We start from the raw sequence: 25202 nt of genomic DNA, 5'->3' as shown, positions 1-25202 counted from the left end.
ATTCGTCACTCCAGGATTAAATTTAAAATGGTGGTTAAATATGAGGCATATAGCCTCATATAATTCACACAACTCCCCATAGAGTGCTGTCATGCTAAGCCCCCACCTACCAAGAATGAGGCACATTACTTTTGTCATGAACATTGATTTTAAACTGCTACTGGAGTGAGGGGAAGACTTGTTGAACAGATCAGCCATGGCTGGAAAAGACTTTTGCATATTAACAGACAATGTTTAGAAAGACAAAGCAGCCATTCCCTGACATTCAACCCACATTGGACTTTTGATCACCAGACGTTGATGGTGGGGGAGCTCATATTCCAGGTTGACTGCTAAGATGGCTGAATACACAAACGGACATGGTCAAATCAGCTGGTCACATGACTAACCTGCTGGACAACCTGAGTTTTTTGAATTTGTACGAACATTTTGGGCAGAAAGTTGTTTGCTGCTGGACTGAGGAGATCTCTCCTGTCTGCTCCCATCTCTTTCTCACAAGCCTCTGAATCCACTGAAAACACATAAACCCCCAAGAGAGAAAAGTCTCCTACAGCGAATATAATTTAAGAAGAATACTGGGCCCCAATGAAAAGCAAGATCTACGTACAATCAAGGACTCTACAGTGAGCTCGAAGAACCGAAACAGCAACTCTTCCGATATTGCCTCAAACCTTTCCACTTTATTTTTCTTCTGCTCTTTTCTGTCTCTATTTGCATGTGTGTATCGCGTATGCATGCTGGCATGGGGCGCAGCATGTATCCATAGGCATTAACTGAATTGAAGTTTAAGTTTACATTTAATAAATTTAAATTTTTCTTCTTTAAACCTAAGAAAGCCTGTTTGTGCAGGTTTCTTTGCCTTATAATTGGAAAGTGCTGAACAAGGATTCATCAAGGTGGGGGGGGGGGGGTGTTTAAAATTAAACCCTATTACTGTAAGACCAGATGAAGGCTGAAAGGGAAGTTCATGGCTTGTGATATGTTCTTTAAGTAATCAGGAATATACTGAAGCACAGAACATTGTCAATACTCAAGCATTCTAAGTGCTAAGTGAAATCTTCATTTTTTTCCCCATATGTGTAAGGCTTACATTTGATTAAATTTAAACCTAGGCTTTGGAATTTCAATTTTAGACATCCAACTCGAAGATTTTTGTTTTGGTACCAAGTCAATGTAAGAGAAAAGTACAAGTTTGAAATTATTCTGATGTGACTATAAGTAATAGAGATTTCCTCTCATTATTAAATTATACAATGATACAGCACAGAAGGAGGCTATTTGACCTATCATGCCAGTGCTGGCTCTTTTCCTTAATTTATTCATTCATGGGATATGGGCATCACTGGTAAGGCCCAGCATTTTTTGCCCATCCCTAATTACCCTTGAGAATATGGCAATAAGCTGCCTTCTTGAACTACTGCAGTCCGTTCACCACCACTGTCTTGAATACAACTGAATGGTTTGGTCGGCCATTTCAGAGGGCATTTAGGAGGCAAGTACATTGCTGTGGATCACATATAGTCCAGACCAGGTAAGGATGGTAGATTTCCTTCCCTAAAGGACATTAGTGAACCGGATGGGTTTTTATGACAATCCTAATAGTTTCATGGTCACCATTACTGATTTATTCCAAATTTGTTTAATTAATTGAATTTAAATTCCCCAGCTGCTGTTGTGGGATTTTATTTCTAGATCATTAGTCCAGGCCTCTGGATTACTATTCCTGTAACATAGTTATATGCTACTGGGCCCCATTTGGCAGAGCTATCCAATTACTCTCATTCCCCTGCTCCTTCCTTATTACCCTGTGCATTTACTCCCTTCAAATATCTATCCCAATTTTTTTTTGAACGTTCCTATTGATTCTGCTTCCACCACCCTTTCAGGCAGTGCCTACCAGATCACAACAGCTCGCTGTCTAAAAAAAGGTTTCCTCACATCACTTCTTGTTCTTATACCAATCAAATCACCTTAAATCTATGTCTTCTGGTCGTTGGCCCTTCTGTAAAACAGGTTCTCCTTATTTATTCTATCAAAACTATTCATGTTTTAACACCTGTATCAAATGTTCTCTTAATCTTCTCTGCTCTAAGAACAACAACAACAGCTTCACCAGTCTCTACACTGAAGTCCCTCATCCCTGATTCTATTCCAGTCAATCTCCTCAACACTCTTTCCAAGGCCTTGACATCCTTTCACAAGTGTGGCACCCAGAATTGAACACAATTATGCAGCTGACGACTAACCAGTGTCTTGTAAATGTTCAGCATAACTTCCTTGCTTTTGCACTCTATTCCTCTATTGATAAAGCCAAGCATTTCATATGTTTATTTTTTAACAACCGTCTCAATTTGTTCTGCCACCTTCAAAGATGTACGTGCATATACCCCCAGGTTCTCTGTTCCCGAACCCCCTTTACAATTGTACCATTTAATTCATATTGCTTCCCCTCATTCTTCCTCCCAAAATGCATTACTCCACAATTCTCAGCATTTAAATTTCATCTGTGATGTGTCTGCCCATTTCGCTAGTCTATGTCCTCCTGAAGTTTGTTACTATCCTCTGCATTCTTTACTACATTTCCGAGTTTTGTATCATTTGTAAACTTTGAAATTATGCCCTGTATACCCAAGTCCATATCATTAATAAATATCAAAAAGAGCGGTGTTCCCAATACTGACGCCTGGGGACCTCCCCTGTATACTTCCCTCCAGTCTGAAAAACTATTGTTCACCACTACTCTCTGCTTTCTGTCCCTTAGCCAATTTTGCATCTGTGCTGCCACTGTCCCTTTAATGGATTTTAATTTTGCTAACAATATAACATACTGGGCAGTATTCTCAGCTTTGTGGTACAGTAGTAACATAGCAGGATTTCTGTCTGCATTTCCTACTCCGTCCTAGACCAGTTCCCTGGATAGAGGGCTATTTGTGATGCAGCATCAGCTCCCAAAGCATTTCCCACTGAGAAGAGGAAGGCTGCTGCTGAAAGGCTGGAAAATCCAGAACCAAAGCTTCGGCACCAGAACACCAGTTAATCTGGAAGACAAGCTCTGCCGCATGATCTCAACCATGGCTTTGGTAGGCCTCAGCTGAGAGTAAGGACTACAATGGCAGGCACATGGCTGAAATGGAGGGAGAGGAAGCCTTTAATCAGCCCTGTGCCTCTATCAGAAAACTTCTTGTGGCCTGACTGATCCTATCATCACCTTTCAACAAATGATTCTGGACAGTAATGTTAATTGGAGTGGAAGTGACAGAAGACTGGACCCCTCTCCCTAAGCCACCAGTGTTTACATGTGGTAGGCAAGGAAAGAACTGCCAGCGACAATCACAGCATGGGCAGTAGGGTGTAAGTGGGCATTGCCACCCTATTTTCCCACCATTTTTGCTGCAATCTCACCTAATTTCAGTTTTAAAACAAACATATGTCTGTCCCAGTGTCTGATGCTGCAATTTCTGCACACTAGAGCCATTTGAATAGAAATGCTAGTAAACTGCAGGTGAAGAATCCTTGATTTTATAAACAGTTTGCAAGCATATTCTGGCAATGGCATCAATTATTTAATGGGTTAAAAATTCAGACTTGAGTTTAGATGTCAAGTTGGTTTGTATTGCCATTAACATTGATTTTTTATTAATTTGACAATAAAAGTAACTTGGAATATTCACGATGTTTGAATGTTTTTAGATTGGAAGCAGCCATAGATAATTAAATGTTGCAAATATCTATGCATGAGTGCTTTAGCTGACAGCTGTACCATGTCTTGAAATTTTCTATCTATTTAATGACTATATTTAATGCCAACAGCTGCAGATGGAGAGGAGTCGACTACAGCAGGTAGGATATTGCTGTATGCTGTGTGCACAGTGGTCATCTTATTTGAATATGCTACCTCTTACCTGACAATCTTGCATGCACAATTCAGCTCAAGTGTACTTTAATCTGATGTGATTTATGACTTTAACCCCTTATAGGGATTAAACCAAATCAGGAATACTTCCCTATGAATCTCCTTTAATTAAGTTCAAACCAGACAAATTTTTAGAGATACTTATTTGGGTCCAAAGAATTGAACTAGTGTTCCCTCAACAAAAGAAAACTAACAGAGAATATTACCATCTTTCAGATAGCCTAGTTTTAATAATTATGGCTAAATCATAAATATCCCAGATATTATAAGGGTCTGGGAAACTCTCTTCAATACGTATCTCTCCACTTAAAGAGACACAGAGAGGGGTTCTTGGAGTTGCATACAGAATACTACATGAGACAATTTATTAACTTTTATATATGTATTAAAGAATTTAACGTGCAATACACTTTTAAGTGAATAAGTATATCACAATATCAAATATTACAAAGAGATGTAACACATAATCTTATTTCTAACATAGAATCCAAAAGTTTAATCTTGCTAATGTTATAGCAAAATATCTTAGAATATCCGTCAAAATTTAAAGTAAACTTTTACCTTAAATTCGCCAAGTAAACCGTAGGGTGAGAAGTATTGTTTGAGGAATTCAACGCTTCTTATTTTTGCTTCAGATGCCCTCATGTTTATACTGTTTCTAATGTGTCATCTGACCTTTTAGCATAGAGGTGTTACCTTTCTGTGTTTTTCCTGCTTTTAAAATCCATATTTAACTAACATCTGCACTTAATATTTTGCTGGAATTCCCCTGCTCTTGAAGTTGTGAGCATTTATCTGGTCAAAATGTTTATAATTACATTTACTTGACCTCTTGTTTCTGTAAATACTATTCCATTTTTTGTTTTATTATCTATAATTGTCTTTTTTAGGGTACCTTGTAAGCATCCTTTTGAGTTGATCTGTTTACATCACCAACCAACACTATCAATTAAGTGTATTGCTACCTCTTACTGATGTTACACAGGATATTTCAATGTGTGCTTATCCCCAATTCCCTGGCAACAGAAACACTGAAATGGATTTCCCAACTTGTTTCTGGTTCACATTCTATTGTAACAGGGACCTTGAAAGTCCTTGACATTTTTAACTCTATCTTCTTATAGGGGAATGTCAGTGAGTTTTGAAAACTGACCATATATTCAATCTCTAATTCTAAAAGGTATAATATATTAACTATATCTAAATTCTACCTAATTAAGCCTATTATACCTATATTCCATCACAAATCCACATTGACTAGAGCCAGTTAAACAGTCTTCCTGATTAAAAAGACACACTTTCTGGGTATTAATGGCCATGGGTGCTAATCTAGCTCTAAACTGTTGGGCATAACCTGTGTTAAGATACAAGTTAAGACACATTCATTTGCATAGCAAGCACATTCTCGGTACAGTTCATTTTTAGAGTGCTGTTACAGACTGAGCTCACAATGGAGGAACCTTCTCTCAAAAAATCCTTAAGTGCACCCCAAGGGAGGACTCAACAAAAGGACTAAGTATTGGACTAAGTATTAGAGTGCTGTTGCTTCAGCCAAGTTCTTGATGAATACTTTTGTCAGGAAAATAATTGATCACTTGGAGTACAAGTGGCCATATTTACATTTGGCTGCATGTTTGATATGTTTATGGTTCTTCTCCCCTCTATTTTCTCTCTCCTGCCTTGCACTGCGCACCCCCAACACCCCACCCCTCACCCCCACCCCACCCCCCAACTTGCCTCCCAACTCTACCTTTTCCATCCTAAACAAATACTTCTGCGTTCTGGTATGGTTTCAATGTTACTCCCCTTTCCTTTAAGAACCTGCAGAGACTTGACCCTTTCAAGTCCAATACTTAGTCCTTTTGTTGAGTCCTCCCTTGGGGTGCACTTAAGGATTTTTTGAGAGAAGGTTCCTCCATTGTGAGCTCAGTCTGTAACCCCAAGTTCATGGATGACACAAAACTAGATGGGAATGGGAGTGAGGAAGATGCAAAGCGGCTTCAAGGGGTTTTGGACAGACTTAGTGAATGGGCAAGAATGTAGCAGATGGAATATAATGTGGAAAAATGTGAGGTTATCCACTTTAGTAGGAGGAATAGATGTGCAGAGTATTTCTTAAATAGTAAGAGATTAGAAAGTGTAGATGTACAAAGGGACCTGGGTGTCCTTGTCAATTAGTCATTGAAAGCTAACATGCAGGTGCAGTAAGCAATTAAGAAGGTTAATGGTATGTTAGCCTTTATCGCAAGAGGATTTGAGAGAAGGAGTAGTGAAATCTTGCTTCAATTGCATAGAACCTTGGTTAGACCGCACCTGGAGTACTGTGTGCAGTTTTGGTCCCCTTACCTTAGGAAGGATATTATTGCCAAAGAGGGAGTGCAAAGAAGGTTCACCAAACTTGTTCCCAGGATGGCGGGACTGTCCTATGAAGAGAGATTGGGGAAACTGGGCCTGTATTCTCTAGAGTTTCGAAGAGAGGTGATCTCATTGAAACCTACAAAATACTTAAAGGGATAGACAGGGTAGCTGCAGCTGAGATGTTTCCCCTTGTTGGGGAGTCTAGAACCAGGGGGCACAATTTCAAAATAAGGGGGAAGCCACTTAGGACAGAGATGAGGAGAAATTTCTTTACTCAGAGTGTTGTGAATCTTGGGAATTCTCTACCCCAGAGGGCTGTGGAAGCTCAGTCATTGAGTATGCTTAAAGCAGAGATTGACAGATTTCTATATATAAATGACATAAGGGCATATGAGGACAGTGTGGGAAAAGACATTGAAGTGGTAGATCAGCCATGATTGTATGAATGGCGGGGCAGGCTCAATGGGCTGAATGGCCTACTCCTGCTGCTATGTTCCGATGTTCCCCAAGTTCATTTGGGCTAGAGTGTACCTTTGGTGTATTGTCTGAGCCCATATCCTTAGCCTTATGCAGCAGCTAGCGAGAAAGGGCATATGTGTAATATATAGGATTCAGCAAGTAGTGATGTGTGCAATTTAGAAATAAAGTCTGCTACCATGTGATTTCTTGAGCCATGTATTCAATAGATATATTTGAAATGTGTGTCTGTCTTTCTTTTACTAATTAAGTTAAGTAGGTGAGGTGAGGTTGTTACTAGTGCACATTCAGTGAAACCTGTATAAGTAGAAGCTTGCAAAAAACACACTTGCAAACAAAAAAGACAATTATTGAGAGGTCCAAATAACTTACATTGTAAAAGATACAAGAGGCACTTTGAAACCATGGACACTCACAAAATATGAACTACAGGCAGTTTTCTGAATACCAAGTCCTGTTGCACCTTTAAACATGGGACACAGCCTGACGTCACACTTTAAAAGACCAAAGTATGTATTGTTTCTGAATCTGAAGATCATAATGACCAATGAATTATTACTAGGTTCTTTTATGTCTGTGCTGGGCTTCTCTATCCCCTCAATCCAGGGTTTGCATCCCCCCACAACCACTGTCCCTGCCAGTATCTGACTTTTGCATTTCTCCCCACGGTCACTGACCCTGCCAGTGTCCAGAGTTTGAATCACCCACAGTCATTTTCCCTGTTGGTATCCGGGGTTTGATTCCCCCCTTTCGCCACTGTGCCTGCCAGTATCGGGGTTTAAATTAAAGCCTGGCTCGGGTATAAAATGAAAACCCGACCCGGGCCCGACCTGACCACAGCCAACCCGAACCCGACCCAAGCCCAAGCCCTTTAATTTTTTTTCACGCTCGACCCGACCTGACTCGACACGAATCTCCTTCATCTGTTCCGGCAGCAGGCTATTCCTGCAGCTGGAGTTGTGGGGAATCATGGGTAAGCCTAATCCTGTGACTTCCCGGAAGCAGTGTCCAGCCCAACCCGACCCGTGCCCGAATGCTGGACTCAGAATTTCAAACCGACCTGACCCGAACCCAACACATGTAGTCGGGTCTAGTCGGGTTCGGGTTAGGTAGCCAGGCTTTAGTTTGAATTCCCCTGCAGCAACTGACAGTACATACAATGACCATTTTGAAAATGAGGACACCTGCAACAAAAGTATAGCTGCTGCCAGTCCCTTATGTGTCTGTAATTTACAGGCTTCACTGTAGTGTTGGGGAAATGTTGAATATTGATTTGTTAATGAGATTACGTCTAGAGATGTCTATTTATTGCTGCTGGCAGACTATGGTAACATCAAGGCACATAATGTTGTTTTTTATTAGAAATTTATAATTAATTTATTTGTAGATTATTGTATTATGACAATTGTCTTGCTTTTTCAGGCTCCATAATGTGGTTGCCGTGTGTAGATCATCCTAAAATACCAATGTAACTAAAAATCAGCGGAGATACACAGCAGTTCTTTAAGCATCGAAAAGTAAAAAAGATGGATTCAAGTTTAGATGCACTGGAATTTGAGCAAGTACTAAACAAAAGAGATTTTAGAACACCAAAAAAATGTGGAAAATTGCTGGATAATTACAATGATCATCTCAGTCAGCCAATTAAAAAGGAACTTAAAACAGCTCTGTAAAAATTGCAGACATCTCGAAATAGAGGGAAATTAGTTGGAATCTAATGGGAGGTAGAATAGAATCTTTGGCCTCTAAACTCTTCCAGGATAAAACAATACCCAATTTATGTTTAATTTTCTCAAGTTAGAGTGGTCTGCACTGAGAGTAGGGAATACAGTATACTAGATTAGAGGATGTACATGCAAATTACTGTCTCTCAGAGATAATGTAGTTGAGGTAATAGGCAAATGGACCAGGGAAGGGCAGTCAGAAGTTGGAGTGATGGAAGAGTGGATAAGGGCATCCTGGAGGGAATGGTCCCTTAGAAAAAATAGAATGGGGAGGAGAAGATCATGTTGAGACTGTTGGGAAAGGTGAAAGGTGAGCTGATGACTAGAGAGACCAATGGAATGGGATTCTTTTTAAAAAATATTGGGCTAGGATTTCGACTGATTGATCATGAATAAACAGAAAATTCAGCCTATTGACCAAAAGTGAGCTGTCTATAGTCCTGAAACCTGGTAGTGTATTAGTTCACTACACATTCTTCATATGAGATTTAATGCCGTCATGAAAATGTTTAGGATAATAATTGGAAGGTGTGGAGTTAAATGCTAATTCATGAACATTCAGTGACAGCCATTTGGAGGCCTATGACTAATTAAAACACTCCAGGTGTAGAATACTATTAACAGCTGACTTAACTTTTAAACAAGCATTCTCCCACGAGGCACTCGAATATGAAATTTTTGTATGACTTCTCAAAACACTGCAAAATGACCAATTGAACAATTAGTTTTATTGTTTTTGTAAATGTACTTTTAATAATTGAGGCATGTAATTTATTACAAAATGCAAACTGCTATTTTTCAAGAATGTTTTTTATGGGATGTGGGCATCACTGGCTAGGCCAGCATTTATTGCCCATCTCTAATTGCCCTTGAACTGAATGGCTTGCAAGGCCATTTCAGAGGGCATTTAAGAGTCAACCACATTGCTGTGGGTCTGAAGTCACATGTAGAACAGAGCAGGTAAGAATGACAGATTTCCTTCCCTAAAGGACAGTAGTGAACCAGATGGGTTTTTACAACAATGGTTTCATAGTCACCATTATACTAGCTATTCGAGATTTGTTAATTGAACTTACATTTCACCATCTGCTGTGATGAGATTCGAATCCATGCCCCCTTCTCTCTCTACAGATGCTGCCAGATCTGCTGAGTATTTCCAGCATTTCTTATTTTTACCCCAGAGCATTAGCTTGGCCTCTGGATTACTAATCCAGTGACATTACCACTACACCACTGCCTTCCCTAAATGCATACTGTTTCATAGAAATGAACTGTGAGCAGTTATATTTGACTCAAGAAAATACAGCTTAGTGCCAAAAAATGACTAATCTGTGCAATATAGGTTGTTCTAAATAATCAGTTTAATTTTTTTTGTAGCTTATCTTATTATGTGCTTGTACTGGGCTAAAAGTACAATATGCACTCCATATAATAAGCATTGTCCCATACAAAACATGCTTTGTATTGCATAACTGACAAATATTTTTAATGGAAGGGTATTTTTCTTGCTATTAAAGTTAGCAAAGAAGATGTGAAGATTTGTGACAAAATTTAAACAACGTTCACTTATGTTAGCCCTTTAACATGAAATAAAAAGTCCCAAGGCATTTCACAAAGGTATGATCAGAAAATAATGGATGTCAAGCAACAGAAAAATTACTAATAAATCCAATAGGAAAATAAGGAGAAATGTCTTCACTCAGATAGTGATCAGAAAGTGAAACTCGCTACCACAGAAAGTGGTTTGATGCAAATAGCTTAGAATCTTTCAAAAGGAAATTCGATGAGTACATGAGAGAAAAGGAAATAGAAAAATATGTTGAAAGGCTGAGATGAGGTAGATGGTATAGGAAGAGACTTACATTGAGTATAAATACCAGCACAGATTAGTTGGACTGAATGGGCTCTTTCTGTGCTGTATATTGCATGCAATGTCATATAAGGCCTGATCAAGGATATGGGCTTTAAGGAGGGTCATAAATGAGGAAAGGGAAGTGGAGGGGTTTAAGGAAGGAATTCCAAATTGTGGAACCAAGGTAAATGGAGGCCTGTCACCAATAGTCAGGAGGGGGGAGGTGTGGGGTTGGGTTGGGAAATGCAGAGCCAGAGGAACAGATTTCTGGGGGCTGTAGGGCAGGAGAAGCTTGCAAAGTTAGAGGAACCCACCAAGGGCAGGAACAGAGGTGGATGGTGCCCGAAAATACTGGCACCAGCCATTTTGGTGAAGGGGGTTCGGGGCCGGCAGGGCTACCCACCTCCATGAGGCGGGTAACCAATTAGGCTCATTAGGAACCTTGTTAAGCACACTTAAAGAAGGCAGTTTGACTGCCGAGAGGTGGGCACCCAGCGGCAGGCCAGGGCAGCCAGTCCTTCAGGCAGGCCGAGAGGCCCTGTTTTTTTGCAAAGATAAAAATAAAAGGTTATTAGTGTTTAATTTTTGACCTTTTAAAAAAATTTAACGATGACCATAACTTTTAGATTTCTTATCTTAGATTGATTCTATTTCATGTGCACTTTCATATGGGGTTTTATTAGAGAGAATATGCACTTATTTGTAAAGAAAAAGACATGAATCTAAAATAATATTTTTTGTCTGTCTGCATTTTCTGATTGTTCACTGGTTTGATTTGATTTAGTGGGCAGAGCCTGGCACCTATGCCCAGGTTACCAGATCACGCCACTCCCCAGCTTCGCTTAGTGGCTCACAGCCTCTGACCTCGCTTAATGGCCTCCAGCTCCTGGCCTCACTTATTGACCCCCAGCTCCTGCCACACACCAGCCTTGCTTACTGACCCTGGCCCACAGCCCTCACTGCCCCCTGGCTCTCACCACTCCTCGACCTTGCTTACTGGCCCTCGAATCTCACCTCTCCACAGCCTCGCTTACTGGCCCGCAGCCCTGGCCTCGCTTACTGGTCCCCGGCCCTCGTCACTCCCTGTCCTGTTTTAATGGACTCTTAACGACGATGGTGGGGAGTGGGGAAACAGCATGGGAGGAGTGTGACAGTGGGCAGGGTGGAGGGGTGGAGCATCATGGGAGGAGGCAGGCAGGACAGCATAGGCGGTTGGGGAGATGGCATGAAGGTGGAGGGGGAGTTGGCATGGGAGGGGGGGATATGGAAAGGGAGGGGGTGTGGGGAGATGGTAAGGGGGGAGGGGGTGTAGATGGCGTGGGGGGAGGGTGATGGCATGGGAGAGAGGCAGAATGGCATGAGAGGTATGGATGGGAATGGGATGGCATGAGAGATTAAATAACAAAGCTGTCCTGGGACAAAGGCAAATGGTTTGTTATTGCTTGTGTTGCAAGACAAAGCATTAGTCCAGAGAATGTTACCAGCAGAATAATGAGGAGCTCTGTCCACATGAAAAATGGCCACATGGTTAACAAATAAAATAAAATAAAATAAAATAAAAATATAAAAAAAGGCCAGTCATGCTCTGAAATTATTGAACTCAATGTTCAGTCTGCAAGGCTGTAGAGTGCCTAATGGAAAGATCAGGTACTGCTCCTCGAGCTTGCGTTGATGTTCACTGGAACACTGGAGCAGGCCAAGGACATAAATGTGGGCATGAGAGCTTTGGGGCAGGGGGGGAGTGGTGGGGGCGGGGGACAGGGGGGTGGGTGGTGTTGAAATGGCAAGCGACCGGAAGCTTGGGGTCATGCTTTCAGAATGAGCGGAGGTGTTCTGCAAAGCAGTCACCCAAACTGCATTTGGTCTCCCCAGTATAGATGAGACTGCATTGTGAGCAGCAAATACAGTATACTAAATTGAAGGAAGTACAAGTAAATCGCTGCTTCACCTGGAAGGAGTGTTTGGGGCCTTGGATGGTGAGGAAAGAGGAGGTAAAAGGGTAGGTATCACAACTCCTGCGATTGCATGGGAAGGTCCTGTGGGAAGGGGATGAGGTGTCGGGGTGATGGAGGAGTGGATCAGGGTGTCGCGGAGGGAATGATCCCTTCAAAATGCTGACAGGGGAGGGGAAGGAAAGCTGTGTTTATTGGTGGCATCACGCTGGAGGTGGTGGAAAAATGGCGGAGGATGATCCTTTGGATGTGAAGGCGTGTGGGGTGGGAAGTGAGGACAAGGGGAACCCTGTCGCAGCTCTGGGAAGGAAGGGAAGGGGTGAGGGCAGAGGTGCGGGCAATAGGTCGGATACGGTTGAGGGCCCTGTCAACCATAGTGGGGGGAAGTCCTTGGTTGAAGAAAAAGGAAGACATGTCAGCAGCGCTGTTGTGGAAGGTTGTGGGGAATAAGGAAATGGCAGAGAAACTCAACAAATTCTTCCGGGAGAGGCCCGCCACGAAGCCCAACGCCAAGAAGGCCCTGCCGCATTTTACCTGTGGTGGCAAGCCCTCGGTGTGGCCTCCCCACCGCTCAGCGGTGGGGCCTTCATTTTAATATTAAAATTAATTGAAACACATGCAAATTAACTTACCTTGTCCTGGCGGCCGTCCCACACCGATATTCCAGCCGCTGGAGTTCCAAGGCGTGACACTGGTGGGGGGGGGGGTGCGGGTGGAGGAGTGAAATCATCAGGCGGGAGGAGGTGGAGTGGGGTAAACAATTTGTATTGGCTGAGGGGATGGTGGGAAGGGGTTGGAGGGCAAAGGTAACAAGGTAGGGGGTGGAAAGTTCAGATTGGGAATAAAGTTTATTTCGGTTCGATAGGCGCAAAGACAAACATTGGTGGTGGTTGTGGGGGTGGGGGGGTTGGGGGAAGGCCTCCAGCTTTTATTTAATTTTTGAAAGATACTACTCCTTTAAAAATTCAAATTTCTTCTAAGGGCTTGACGCCCTTTAAAAATGTCGCCGAGCTTGCGTGGTGGCACCGGTGCCATTGCCGGGGTTGGAGCAGTCGCCCCCTGTACGTCATCGGGGGTGGTCGTTCAGGCCCCTTCATTTAAATGAGCCCCCACGCAAAATATCGCGGGAGCTGAGCAATGGCCGTCCTGCATGGGTGGTCCAACAATTTCAAAGTGCGCTGCCGCGACTTGCAGTGCACTAGTAAAATTTGTGTCTGTCTTCACGGAGGAAAATACTAAAAACATCCCAGAAATAATGGAGAATCAAGGGACTAGTGTAAACGAGGAATCGCAAGATATTAATATTCGTTAAAAAAAATTACTACAGAAATTAATGGGGCTTAAACTGTATAGATCCCCTGGACCTGAGGATCTACATCCCAGAATGTTGAAAGAGGTGGCTGTCGAGATAGTAGAAGCATTGGTGGTCATCTTTCAAAATTCTATAGACTCTGGAATGATTCCTGAAGATTGGAAGGTAGCAAATGTAACCCCACTATTTAAGAAAGGATGAAGAGACAAAATGGGAAACTACAGACCTTTTAGCCTAACATCAGTAGTAGGGAAAATGCTAGAAGCTATAATAAAAGATTTGATAACTGGACACTTAGAAAATAATGGTAGGATTGGGCAGAGTCAACATGGATTTATGAAAGGGGAATCATGTTTAACAAATCTGTTGGAGATGTTTGAGGATGTAACTACCAGAATAGATAAGGGGGAACCAGTGGATGTGGTATATTTAGATTTTCAGAAAGCTTTTGATAAGGTCCCACACAGGAGGTTAGTAAACACAATTGGAGCATATGGGATTGGGGAATATACTGGCATGGATTGAGAACTTGTTAACGGACAAAAAACAGAGAGTCGGAATAAATGGGTCATTTTCAGGTTGGCAGGCTGTGACTGGTGGGGTACCACAAGGATCAGTGCTTGGGCCCCAGCTATTCACAAACTATATCAAAGATTTGGATCTTGGAATTTAATGTAATATTTCCAAGTTTGCTGATGACACAAAACTAGGTGGAAGTGTTAGTTGTGAGGAGTATGCAAACACACTTCAAGGGGATTTGGAGAGGCTAAGTGAGTGGACAAAAATTTGGCAGATGGAATATAATGTGGAAAAATGTGAGGTTATCCACTTTGATAGGAAAAACAGACATACAGAGGATTTCTTAAATGGTGAGAGACTGGGAAGTATTGAACTTCGAAAGAACTTGGGTGTCCTTGTTCATGAGTCACTGAAAGCTAACATACAGATACAGTAAACAATTAAGAAGGCAAACGGTATGTCGGCCTTTATTACAAGGCGATTTGAGTATAAGAGTAAAGATGTCTTGCTGCAATTATATAGAGCTTTGGTGAGACCACACCTGGAGTATTGTGTGCAGTGTTAGTCTCCTTACCTAAGGTTCACCAAACTAATTCCTGGGATGGAGGGATTATCCTTTGAGGAAAGATTAAATAGACTGTGTCTTTATTCTCTAGAGAGATGATCTCATACAAACATATAATATTCTTGCAGGGCTTGACAGGGTAGATGCAGGAAGGATGTTTCCCCTGGTTGGGGGGGGGGGTCTAGAACCAGGGACACAGTCTCAGAATAAGGGGCAGGCCATTTAGAACTGAGATGAGGAGGAATTTCTTCACTTAGAGGGTGGTGAGTCTTTGGAATTCTGTGCCCCAGAGGACTGTGGAGGCTCAGTCATTGAGTATGTTCAAGACTGAGATCGATAGTTTTCTACACATTAAAAACACCAAGGATTATGGGGATAGTGCAGGAAAGTGGTGTTGAAGTAAAAGATCAGCCATGATCTCAATGAATGGTGGAGCAGGCTCGAAGGGCTGAATGGCCTACTGCTGCTCCTATTTTTCATGTTCTTACCAGCCCTACAACTTTCCAAGATATCTGTCTCCTTCAAATCTGGCCTCTTGCATGTCCCTAATTTTAGTCAATCCACCATTGGTAGCTATCCTTTCAACTTCTGAGGACCTAAGCTCTGGAATTACCTCCCTAAACCTCTCTGCCTCTCTATCTCTCTTTCCTGGTTTAAGATGCTCCTTAAAACCTACTTGTTTGACCAAACATTTGGTCATCTGCCCCAATACCCCCTTATGTGGTTCGATGCCAAATTCTGTTTGATAACATTCCTGTGAAAGAGCCTTGGGCCTTTTACTACCTTAAAGGTGCTATATAAATGCAATTTTTTTACTGTTTATTCAGTTCCTGCAATCTGTTTTCAACCTTTGTTCAATTGACCCTTGGCCTCAGTCAAGGCTGTTTGCCTGGTTTCACCATTTCCACTGAATGTCCTGAATACTTCCAAATGACTTTCATTTGTGCTGGCTTCTAATGTCACACAGCATCCAGAGTTATGAAGTATGTCCCAAATGCAGCAAAAGGGCTCAACATAACTGAGCTGGATTTTAAAGGCTCCGCCACTGGGAACAGTGGCGGGGGGGGCCAATGAAGATTGCAATGGAGGAGGCCTGCACATCGACCCCAACAACGGCAAGCCCCGCACCGATGGCGACAGCGGCGAGGTCTCATGGTGGCCTGCCGCTCGGATACGGGACTCACATTAAAATATGTTAATGTCTACATACCATGCAGTCTGGAGCGATTCAGCCACCACATTGCAATCTTTATTTGGGTGTCCGGCAATGCCGCGCCTTCAAATCCCCATTGAAATGAAGCACGACACCTATGGGGAGGGTGGAGGAGGTGATTTTCTCTGTGAGGGAGTGAGGGAGCAGGGTTACAACGCTGCTGATTGGTCGGGGGCGGGGGGGGGTGGTGATGGTAAGGGGTAAAGGACAAAGGTTCTGAACTTTGTGGGGGCAGGGGGGGTAGGTCAAATTGTCAAGGTAGGTATTCCAGGGGGGAAATGGGCAGGAACGTTGTGATATGCCATTGGGGGAGTGAGAGAGTGCATGGAAAGGTTATTTTATTCATTTTTACAAAACTTTACAGTAACTGGCCCTTTAAATTTTAAATGCTCATTGAGGGCTGTAGGCCCTTTAAAAATGGTGCCGATGCCTGCGCATTGGTGTCAGATGCCGTTGCCGGTGTTGACTCGCCCGTCCCCTCCACCTGATTGCAGCCCACTATCTGAATCTGCTAGTAGTTGTTCCTGAATAGAAAAACACCCAATGTTGAGTTTCCACTACTTGTACTGAGGCCTTGCAATTTGATTGTTGAAGACCCTTCTGCAGATCCAATTAGGCAGGAAATTGATGGAAGTCAAGAATCGCTCACAGAATGACTTATACATAATGAAATAGCCAGCTGCTGTTCTATGTTATGTTATGGACAGGTGGGAAGTGGCATGGGTGGCTTCTACTTATCACCTCTCAACTGACTGCAGATTGAGTTTTATAAAGAGTGTTTCAGTCCCTGAGTGTTTTGAAAGTCAAATAAAGAGACAAATATAGGTTTTCTTGTAGGTTAAAAAGAAAGATAAATATTTATTTTTACACAATAACCGAAAAATATTCATGACTACACCCACTCACGCATTCACACACATACACACACACAAGAAAAGATAGAGAGTAGATTGGTAGCATGAGTTTAGACTTCAATTGTTGTAAAAGAGTTTGCTGTTTTAAAAACCTTTAGAAGCTTTTTGGGTGTAAATATTCCAGTGGTGCAGGCTTGAGTGTTTGTTGTCTTGAAAAGGATGAAGCGTCGCAGGCTCCTTGTGGTTAAGCCTCAATCCAAAGTCGATGATGGAAATCCTGGTTCACTTTTGCAGATGGGGAGTTCCAAAGTTCGGGCGGCACAGTGGCGCAGTGGTTAGCACCGCAGCGTCACAGCTCCAGCGACCCGGGTTCAATTCTGGGTACTGCCTGTGTGGAGTTTGCAAGTTCTCCCTGTGTCTGTGTGGGTTTTTTCCGGGTGCTCCGGTTTCCTCCCACAAGCCAAAAGACTTGCAGGTTGGTAGGTAAATTGGCCATTATAAATTGTCCCTAGTGTAGGTAGGTGGTAGGGAAATATAGGGATGTGGTAGGTATATGGGATTAATGTAGGATTAGTATAAATGGGTGGTTGATGGTCGGCACAGACTCAGTGGGCCGAAGGGCCTGTTTCAGTGCTGTATCTCTAAACTAAACAAAGTCACCTTGCAATTTCTCTGCTGCAGTAGTTAAAATATGTTATCAGCAGAACTCCTGCTTAGCTGGAACTGTCTCACAGGCGTTCTGGCTAGAAAAGACCTTTTCTGGTTGTTCTGCCTCTCTTTTTCCTGAGAGATACCTTTTAAGGTGGAAACTTGTCAGGTTGGGGTGTCAGTCAGACGACTAAGAGCTGTCTCCCCTGGGGTGGTTTATACAATGTTCCAGGATATGGGAACCATTGTTACATGATGCTATCTGAATGTGGTCCATTTTGATAAATAGGTGTTATTTCACATCTATTATTTTGGCCTTGGCTTCATCATCAGTATGTCTGCAAAAGTCTTTGTTAGCTCTATTCCTGCAGATAGGACTTTGTTGGCATGGAATGCGCTGTTTTCCATTTCAATGTGTTTTCCCCAAAGCTAATTCAGATGTGGATAATGGATTTTATCTTCAGCAAATGAACATGTTTATTGACAGTACAGGAGATGTTACCTGACCTCTACTCCATCTTGCCTGCAGCACAAACATGTCCATTTTCTTGTATTCAGTTCAATAATTGATGTTTACTTCATAATTTCTGCAGTTCATTTTATATTTCATCACTGTTCCCTTCTTGAGCATGACTGTTGACTCACAGGCTCAGAACGAGCATCTGCAGTTCATGCTACTGATTATATTATTATATTTTTAAAATAGTTCAATCTTCAAATACTGCAGTTAGGTTAAGGCTAGCTAATGTGAGCCCTTGACTAAAATGTCTAGGTCATTTGTGAATGATGAGGATCAATGGGAAAGAGTAACCTTGGGTGTATGGTGAAAATCATTGGAGCAGTGTCCTCAGGTGATAACGTGCATGAAGGTGACTGATTCTGCTTGTATATGGATATTGAAGAATGAGGAAGACCATGGATAATCAAGCATTTCTAACCTTACTGAATTGAAGAGCATGCATTAACTGAAACACGTTGAGCGAGTCATGGATATTCAGAGTTCAGGCAGCATCTATTTAACAGGAGCTTGTAGGAATTCAAAACTTTTTAAAGTTTATCTCTACTCTATTAGGACTCTTGAAATAATCTTACAGTATTTAATGTTTTGAATATGTCTGCAATGTTTCCAATGATTTTATTCAGAATATGCGATGGCATTTTTGTTCTATTAATTTGATTTGTTAATTTCCGTGAAGATTTATTTATAAATGTTCAAAATGCTGCTGTCATTTCATCATAATATGTCTACTACATCATATTAAATTACTGCTTGTTCTATTTTCAGTGTGTGAAAAGCTGCAGTCTGCAGTTCTTTTTTTTTTACTATTTTATTCACCAAGTTCTTGCTGTACATATATTATTTCCTCATAGCTGTAAAGTTTCAATATGCTGATGGTAAATACAGTAGTCCTGAATAATTAGGTTTTCTTTTTGGTTGCAATTCAATTTAATGATTTTATCAGTATGTCATTTATGCCTTCCCCAAGGGTATAATAAATGTTTTCATGGCTGCACAGGAAAATGAGGAACTTTTGTATCGCAAAATAGGAAATAGTCTTTTTAATAGTCGTACATTGCTCAATTAGTTCAATATTACTAGTAGAACAACATTAATTCTGTGACATCACCCACATTTACAGAATATAATCTTTTGAAGTGAGAATAGAGAAATTGAAAGTAATTATAAGAAGTCTGTGTGGAGTAATTCAATATTCGTTTGGTTCCTGCAGGTCACAATGGTATATAACTGAGGCAAGGTGCCAAATGTAACTCAGGCCAGCCCAAAGAGCCATTGCTCCAACTTTGAGTCCATTTTTGGCACAAGTCAGACTTTCTCCCATACCTTTGGACTCCGTGAACAATTCCACAAGAGATCCACCAATAAATATATTTGTTCATCTCAGTAATGTTTACAATGTGGTTCTTTCTTGATCACATTGTCTTGGGAGTTTATTGATTTGACCTTTGTAGTAGGGCTTACTTTGTATTTATCTATTGCTGCATGGTGCTATTGAGTATTCTGCTGCTCTTTACCTTTCTTGTCTTTGTAGACAAACTCTAGGCAAACTCACTACCTTGAAACTTCTACAGCTGTGAAGTGGGTTTCATTAAAGTTGTTGATTTAGATCACCATTTCAAAATGTCCCACTATGCATTAATATTCCTGAATGACAAATTAATTTGCGGCACAGTGGCGCAGTGGTTAGCACTGCAGCCTCACAGCTCCAGCTCGATTCTGGGTACTGCCTGTGTGGAGTTTGCAAGTTTTCCCTGTGACTGCGTAGGTTTTCGCCGGGTGCTCTGGTTTTCTCCCACAACCAAAGGCTTGCAGGTTGATAGGTATATTGGCCATTATAAGTTGCCCCTAGTATAGGTAGGTGGTAGGGGAATTGAGGGAAGGTGGGGATGTGAGAGGGTAATGGGATAAATGTAGGATTAGTATAAATGGGTGGTTAATGGTTGGCACAGACTCGGTGGGCTGAAGGGCCTGTTTCAGTGCTGTATCTCTAAATAAATAAATACATTTCTGATGCATTTCTTTGATATTAGTTGTCTGATATATATATATATAGCAGTGTGTTGACTTAAACTTGGCCTTGCTTTCTTTCAGGATTGTGGCTATGTGGATAAGTAGCTACTCATTGTGAATTGCGTCTGGTTTCTTTAGCACAACATGTTTTTGATCCTGGAGATGGGAACAAATTAAGCAATTTAATGAAAATGGACTAAATTTGAATGCTTATGGATCAGTAGAGATGACCAGTACTATTAGTTTGAAAGATGCAATACCAAAATAAATAAATGTCCGAATTCATCACCGAATTAGTAAACTCTTAACCACAGTCTCTAATCTTAAAATAACCTGTATAAAAACAAAAGCAAAATACTGTGGGCACTGGAAATCTGGAATAAAAACAGAAAATGCTGGAAATACTCAGCAGGTGTGGCAGCATCTGTGGAGTGAGAAACAAGGTTAACGTATTTCCAACATTTTCTGTTGTTATTTCTATATAAAAACAATTCTTGTGGAATTTAGGATCAGTGATCTTTAAATCTTTACAAAGATTGTGTATCGGAAATCAACAACATGCCACTAAGGATATTAATTTATTGTGGGAGATTTTTATAACTGGTGATCTGAATTCAGCAACTTTGTTGAAATCCAGTAAAAAATTAAACGTTGAGGCAACAAACTGAAATGTTCTACAGCACTTTCCATTGCAACACTGAGGAAGAAAACCACAAATGTTTCTGTGCAACAGTTACACGGCAAAAATAGTGCGTGAAGTAGGACTGAGTCATACTGATAGGAATGTCCCAGGTCCAGTGCCTGGTGTGTGATTTTGATGTGCTTGGATGAATTTGGGACCTACAGTTGGGTTCAGTATTCCTGGCTATGGGCAATTTGGCAGAGATTTGGTTGTTGATAGCTATCCGATGTAAGTTTGATGAGGACAGGACCAGTGTCTGTTTCAGTAGCTTAATTGTGAAAAAGTGCCTGCAGACATGTACAATGGTCACAGCTTGGTTTAATGGTCCAATTTAAACACTCAGTTCTCCTATTACAGTTTACAAGTAATAAAATATTCACAACTCCTGCAAAATCACACATTGGCTCAGATCTCGAGGTGGGTGTAATGGCTAAACTGTCAGTGTTCTCTGTCATTACTCCACTGAAACTGATGGCAACCGCTGGAATCCACACATGCACAGAAATAGCAGGAAAATCCAGAAGTTGCTGTCAGTGATTCTGCACATCTCCAGAGGGTGCGCTGTTGAGGTCCTCCCCCCACCTCCACCTCTACATAGTGTAATCGTTAAGCAGTTAATGAATTGACTAAACTTCTACTTTAACACTGTTTAGCTCACTGTAAAAACTCTTGAGAAAAATTACACCTTGTTGAATGAGGTGTAACTGGGTTTTTAACAGCATACTAAGTTCATAGTTTCTACTAAACACCCTCACTGGCTCTGAAAAGCTAATTTTATATTTGTGTAATGTCAAATTTCTTCATTATGACAAAAAATGCACAGATTCTTTTTTAAAAATTCAAGTTTGTTAATGATATTTTAGCTTCTATCTTAATCCAATCATTATCATTTATCTTGTTATCTGAAAATGTAAATTAAAACCGTAAAATAATTAGTGCTCTTTACTTCCTGGTTTGTTGTCCATGAGAATACTTAAATGTGATTGGCTGCTTACCCCACTTGTTGACATCATTGCTTCTGGATGCCTGAAGATCCCCTTGATTTAGTGCCAAATTTAAACTGACATCAGGAAAGGGGAAATCCATACCACAGAGATCGGTAGATTTTTATGGGCTGCTTTCTTTGGGGTCAGTGGCGAGTGCTGTTGCTTCGCCCCTAACCGAAAAATCCAGCCCATTAAGCATTTTCAATAAATCAAATTAACATGCTTTGAAATATAGAAAAGCCAGCCAAGTGTGCTACCTGCATGTTTTTAATACACACTTTCATGTTTCACCCCCACACCTCCTCCACATCCACCCCACCCCCTCCACCACTGCTCCACATTTTTCTACTCTCCCCACCTCCTCCCCAGCTTCCTTAAAGTTATGAAAGTTATGATGAATACTGACTCATGAATTTATGGGCATGATCATTCTCATTACTATGCTAACATTTGCATCGTTTTGTGAACCACCAAAGATGAGTCTGAACCTGCCCAAACATTCACACTCATGCACGCGAATCATCGACTGGAGCAGAACGTGGCTGAGATTTCAAGTTTATCTTTAAAGGCTGCATGTATTTTTGGCTTGTACAGAAATCTATGCTTGTGCATGAAGAAACTAAATGACTTCCTTCACCCTCTTGTCAGTTCTTCATTGCTTTATGTAGTAAATTAAAATTAACATATGCCTTTAAGGAAATCTGTCAGAAAAAATGTTATCATTGGTGTTTTGCAAATGCCTTTTATAACTGATATTCTGTTTTATTCTTTTCGATAAACAGGAGCTTGTCAACCCAACCCATGTCATAATGGCGGGATTTGTGAAGTGAGTGACACTTACCGGGGTGACACATTTATCGGATACATCTGCAGGTGTCCTGATGGATTCAGTGGAATTCATTGTCAGCATAGTGAGTTCTACTCAAATGACATATGTTCTTTAGCAGAGGCCTAGCACTATATTAAGAGGGTAATGTACTGATATAGGTAAAAAGTTATACTTAATGCAGTGAATAATAGATAACCATTTTCTTGTTGATGAGTTATTATTCTTACTTTAATATGCTATTGTTGGAGATGGTTTTTTAATCCTTTTGTCTTGTCAAACAAAAGAAAACTAGATTATCATTTGAATTAATAATGTTTTTGTCTTGCTATCCGAAGTACCTCGATTAAATTTGAAGGTACATCAACTGCCTCACTTCACAGAGTTGCCACAGTAGGTATGGTGCATATTATTCCAAGGACAACCATACATCATGATGTCAACTAGAAGCAAAAAACAACAGATACTGGAAATCTGAAACAAAAACAGAAAATGCTGGAAATGCAGCATCTACAGAGAAAACATGTAGGTTAACCCCCTCCCCCACACGCCATCTTCTCCTGATGAGAATGGTGCATGTTGGGAGGGGTGGGGTAGAGAATTGAGGAATTTAAACCTCCCATCATCTTAACTTACCTGAAATCAAGAACGGGTAGTCCATCTTCCCCAGAAGAGTGGAGGGCTAATTTAAATGGTAAAGTTGCACTTTGGTGATATCACCGTGGCATGCACACCATTTTAACTGCGAGACAATTAAAGGCTGCAAGTCATGCAAAACTTGTTGGCAGTCCTGCCTGTTTTGGACAACAGTGATGAGTACTTGCTTCCAGGTCCACCTGAAAATCACTTCAGACGGGCCATGTATATCCAAGGGATGGGTGCTCTTTCCCTGCCATTAGAAAAAAAATCAATCTTGGACACCTTGTAATCAGGGCAACTGAGAGTTGAAAATTCCCCAATAGAGTCACTAGCTAATACAAGTTTTACCTTATTTATCTTTTCAAAACCTTTCAAAATCTAAATACTTCTATCAAATGATCAGTGGTAGAACCCTCAACGCTCAGTCAAACGGTCGTGGGTTCAACCCTCACTCCAGAGACTTGAGTATGTAATGTCAGCTAGCACTGAGGGACTTGCTTCCTATCTTCTGCCAGTCCTTTCTCATAGAAAAACCCTGATGTCAGCGTGTCCTTGATATCTTTAGTAAAGTACAGCATTGAAAGCTAAGCACAATATTACAAAAGCCTAACCACTGATTTGTAGAGGCTTAGCATTACCTCTTTCCCTTGATTTATACAGTTAAATATGCTTCCAGCAACTGATGATTGCTGTATCACTTGGAACGAGAATACTCTTTGAAAGCTTACAGTGTGAAGTGGAATCAATTTGTCCATTTGTGCCAGTACCACATCATCACCGCATTCGAATGTGATGTACAACAATTTTGTCATATTTGTAAATCAGAAATGCTCTCTTGACCATGACAAGGGCCGTGTTACTATTATTTATGGAATTCCCCACAAACGGGTAGCTGACTGTTGCTTCCTTACAATCCTTGAATAATTATCCTTTATTTTAGCTATAATAATTACATATAAGATGAATGGTCATTGTGGAAAAACGTAGCCTTTTATCCTAAACCAGTTGTGTAGCCACACCATGAAAAAGGCTTTCTCGGCTTTATTCTTCTATCAGTTCTTGTTTACATAACTTTGAGAAAAACATCAGCTGGATGAGAATATTGTTGTTTGTGTTCTGATTTCACAATGAGCTGAACTGTTTAAAGTTGCCTGATAAAAAGAGGCCAATTGTTGTTGGAGCAGACAGTGCCTGATTATTTAGATTTGCAGCCCTCCAGGTACAGCTTCATTCAATTTGCAGGTCAATATTAAGTTATTTAGTATAATGGAGATTTATAGCTTCAGTATGTTTCATATGAAGCTATGTCTATGCCCACAGAAATTAAATGTTCCTTATAATAAAAAAAGTTATTAAGAATTTTTCTAAATTGATGGTTAAATATTGGTAGTAACTTTTATTGTGATATTAATTTATGTTCCCTGCAACTCTCAGGTCATTATAACTTTAATTTTACAACAATTACATTCTGAAAATTCTGATTTTCTTCCTATTAATCATACCTTACTGAAAAGGAGAACAATATTGTAGAAGGTTTAATGTTATATGTTAGTAGCCAGATTTATGTAAAATTATTCCATTGTATACATTCAATTGAAAACCCTTCCGTGAAGCTTAGAAATCTCATTTTAATTCAGTTGTTTTCATGCAGCTGCATACAAAGGGCACAAAATGGAGAGATCCCTGTGGAGCATGCATGATATCCAGGACTGGATTTTGTAATAACTTCATGAAAACTAATTTATAGACACCTTGTTTCATGATAATCCAAGAACTCTTTAAAATTCAGTGCTGCAGAGCTGACATATAAGAATCCGCTCCTCTATTCTCGTGATACACCTGTGCTGGTTTTGCTGAATTAAAATGAGACTCCTGTGGGGTAGAAATTGGTGTGTGCCCAAATTTGGGTAGAAACTCAGCAGGGGCAATAACCTCTGTGCTGTCGCAGGTGCACAAGAAGACCACCTAAAATTGCTCCTCTTGCATCACCAGAATTTGACCAGTATGCTGGGGTGCCAATCGCAAGCCCCAGGAGTCAGTATGCCAGTGCTGAAGATGAAAAAGTCAGCTGGTGGGGTGGCTGGCACTGGCCCTAAGATGAGTTTGGGAGGGCAGTTCAGTGTTGGCTGGGCAGCACCCCACATTTTCAATG

The 25202-nt window shown here is 41.0% G+C and overlaps 1 protein-coding gene across 3 annotated transcripts in view; it reads left to right on the top strand.

The window, feature by feature from the left end:
- LOC137368681 (EGF-like repeat and discoidin I-like domain-containing protein 3) overlaps positions 1 to 25202 on the top strand; it is a 263542-nt gene that overhangs the window by 80460 nt on the left and 157880 nt on the right. For 2 of the 3 annotated variants that reach the window (XM_068028830.1, XM_068028829.1), the window contains 2 exons: positions 3811 to 3840; positions 22368 to 22496. In XM_068028830.1, the coding sequence (XP_067884931.1) occupies positions 3811 to 3840; positions 22368 to 22496 (159 nt within the window). The remainder of the gene's footprint in view (positions 1 to 3810; positions 3841 to 22367; positions 22497 to 25202) is intronic. The other variant, XM_068028831.1, reaches the window with a different exon arrangement.

Source organism: Heterodontus francisci, chromosome 4, assembly GCF_036365525.1.
Source record: "Heterodontus francisci isolate sHetFra1 chromosome 4, sHetFra1.hap1, whole genome shotgun sequence".
NCBI classification, from domain to species: Eukaryota; Metazoa; Chordata; class Chondrichthyes; order Heterodontiformes; family Heterodontidae; genus Heterodontus; species Heterodontus francisci.
The sequence above is the reverse complement of the archived record's forward strand: the minus strand, read 5'-3'. Positions and strand labels throughout refer to the sequence as shown.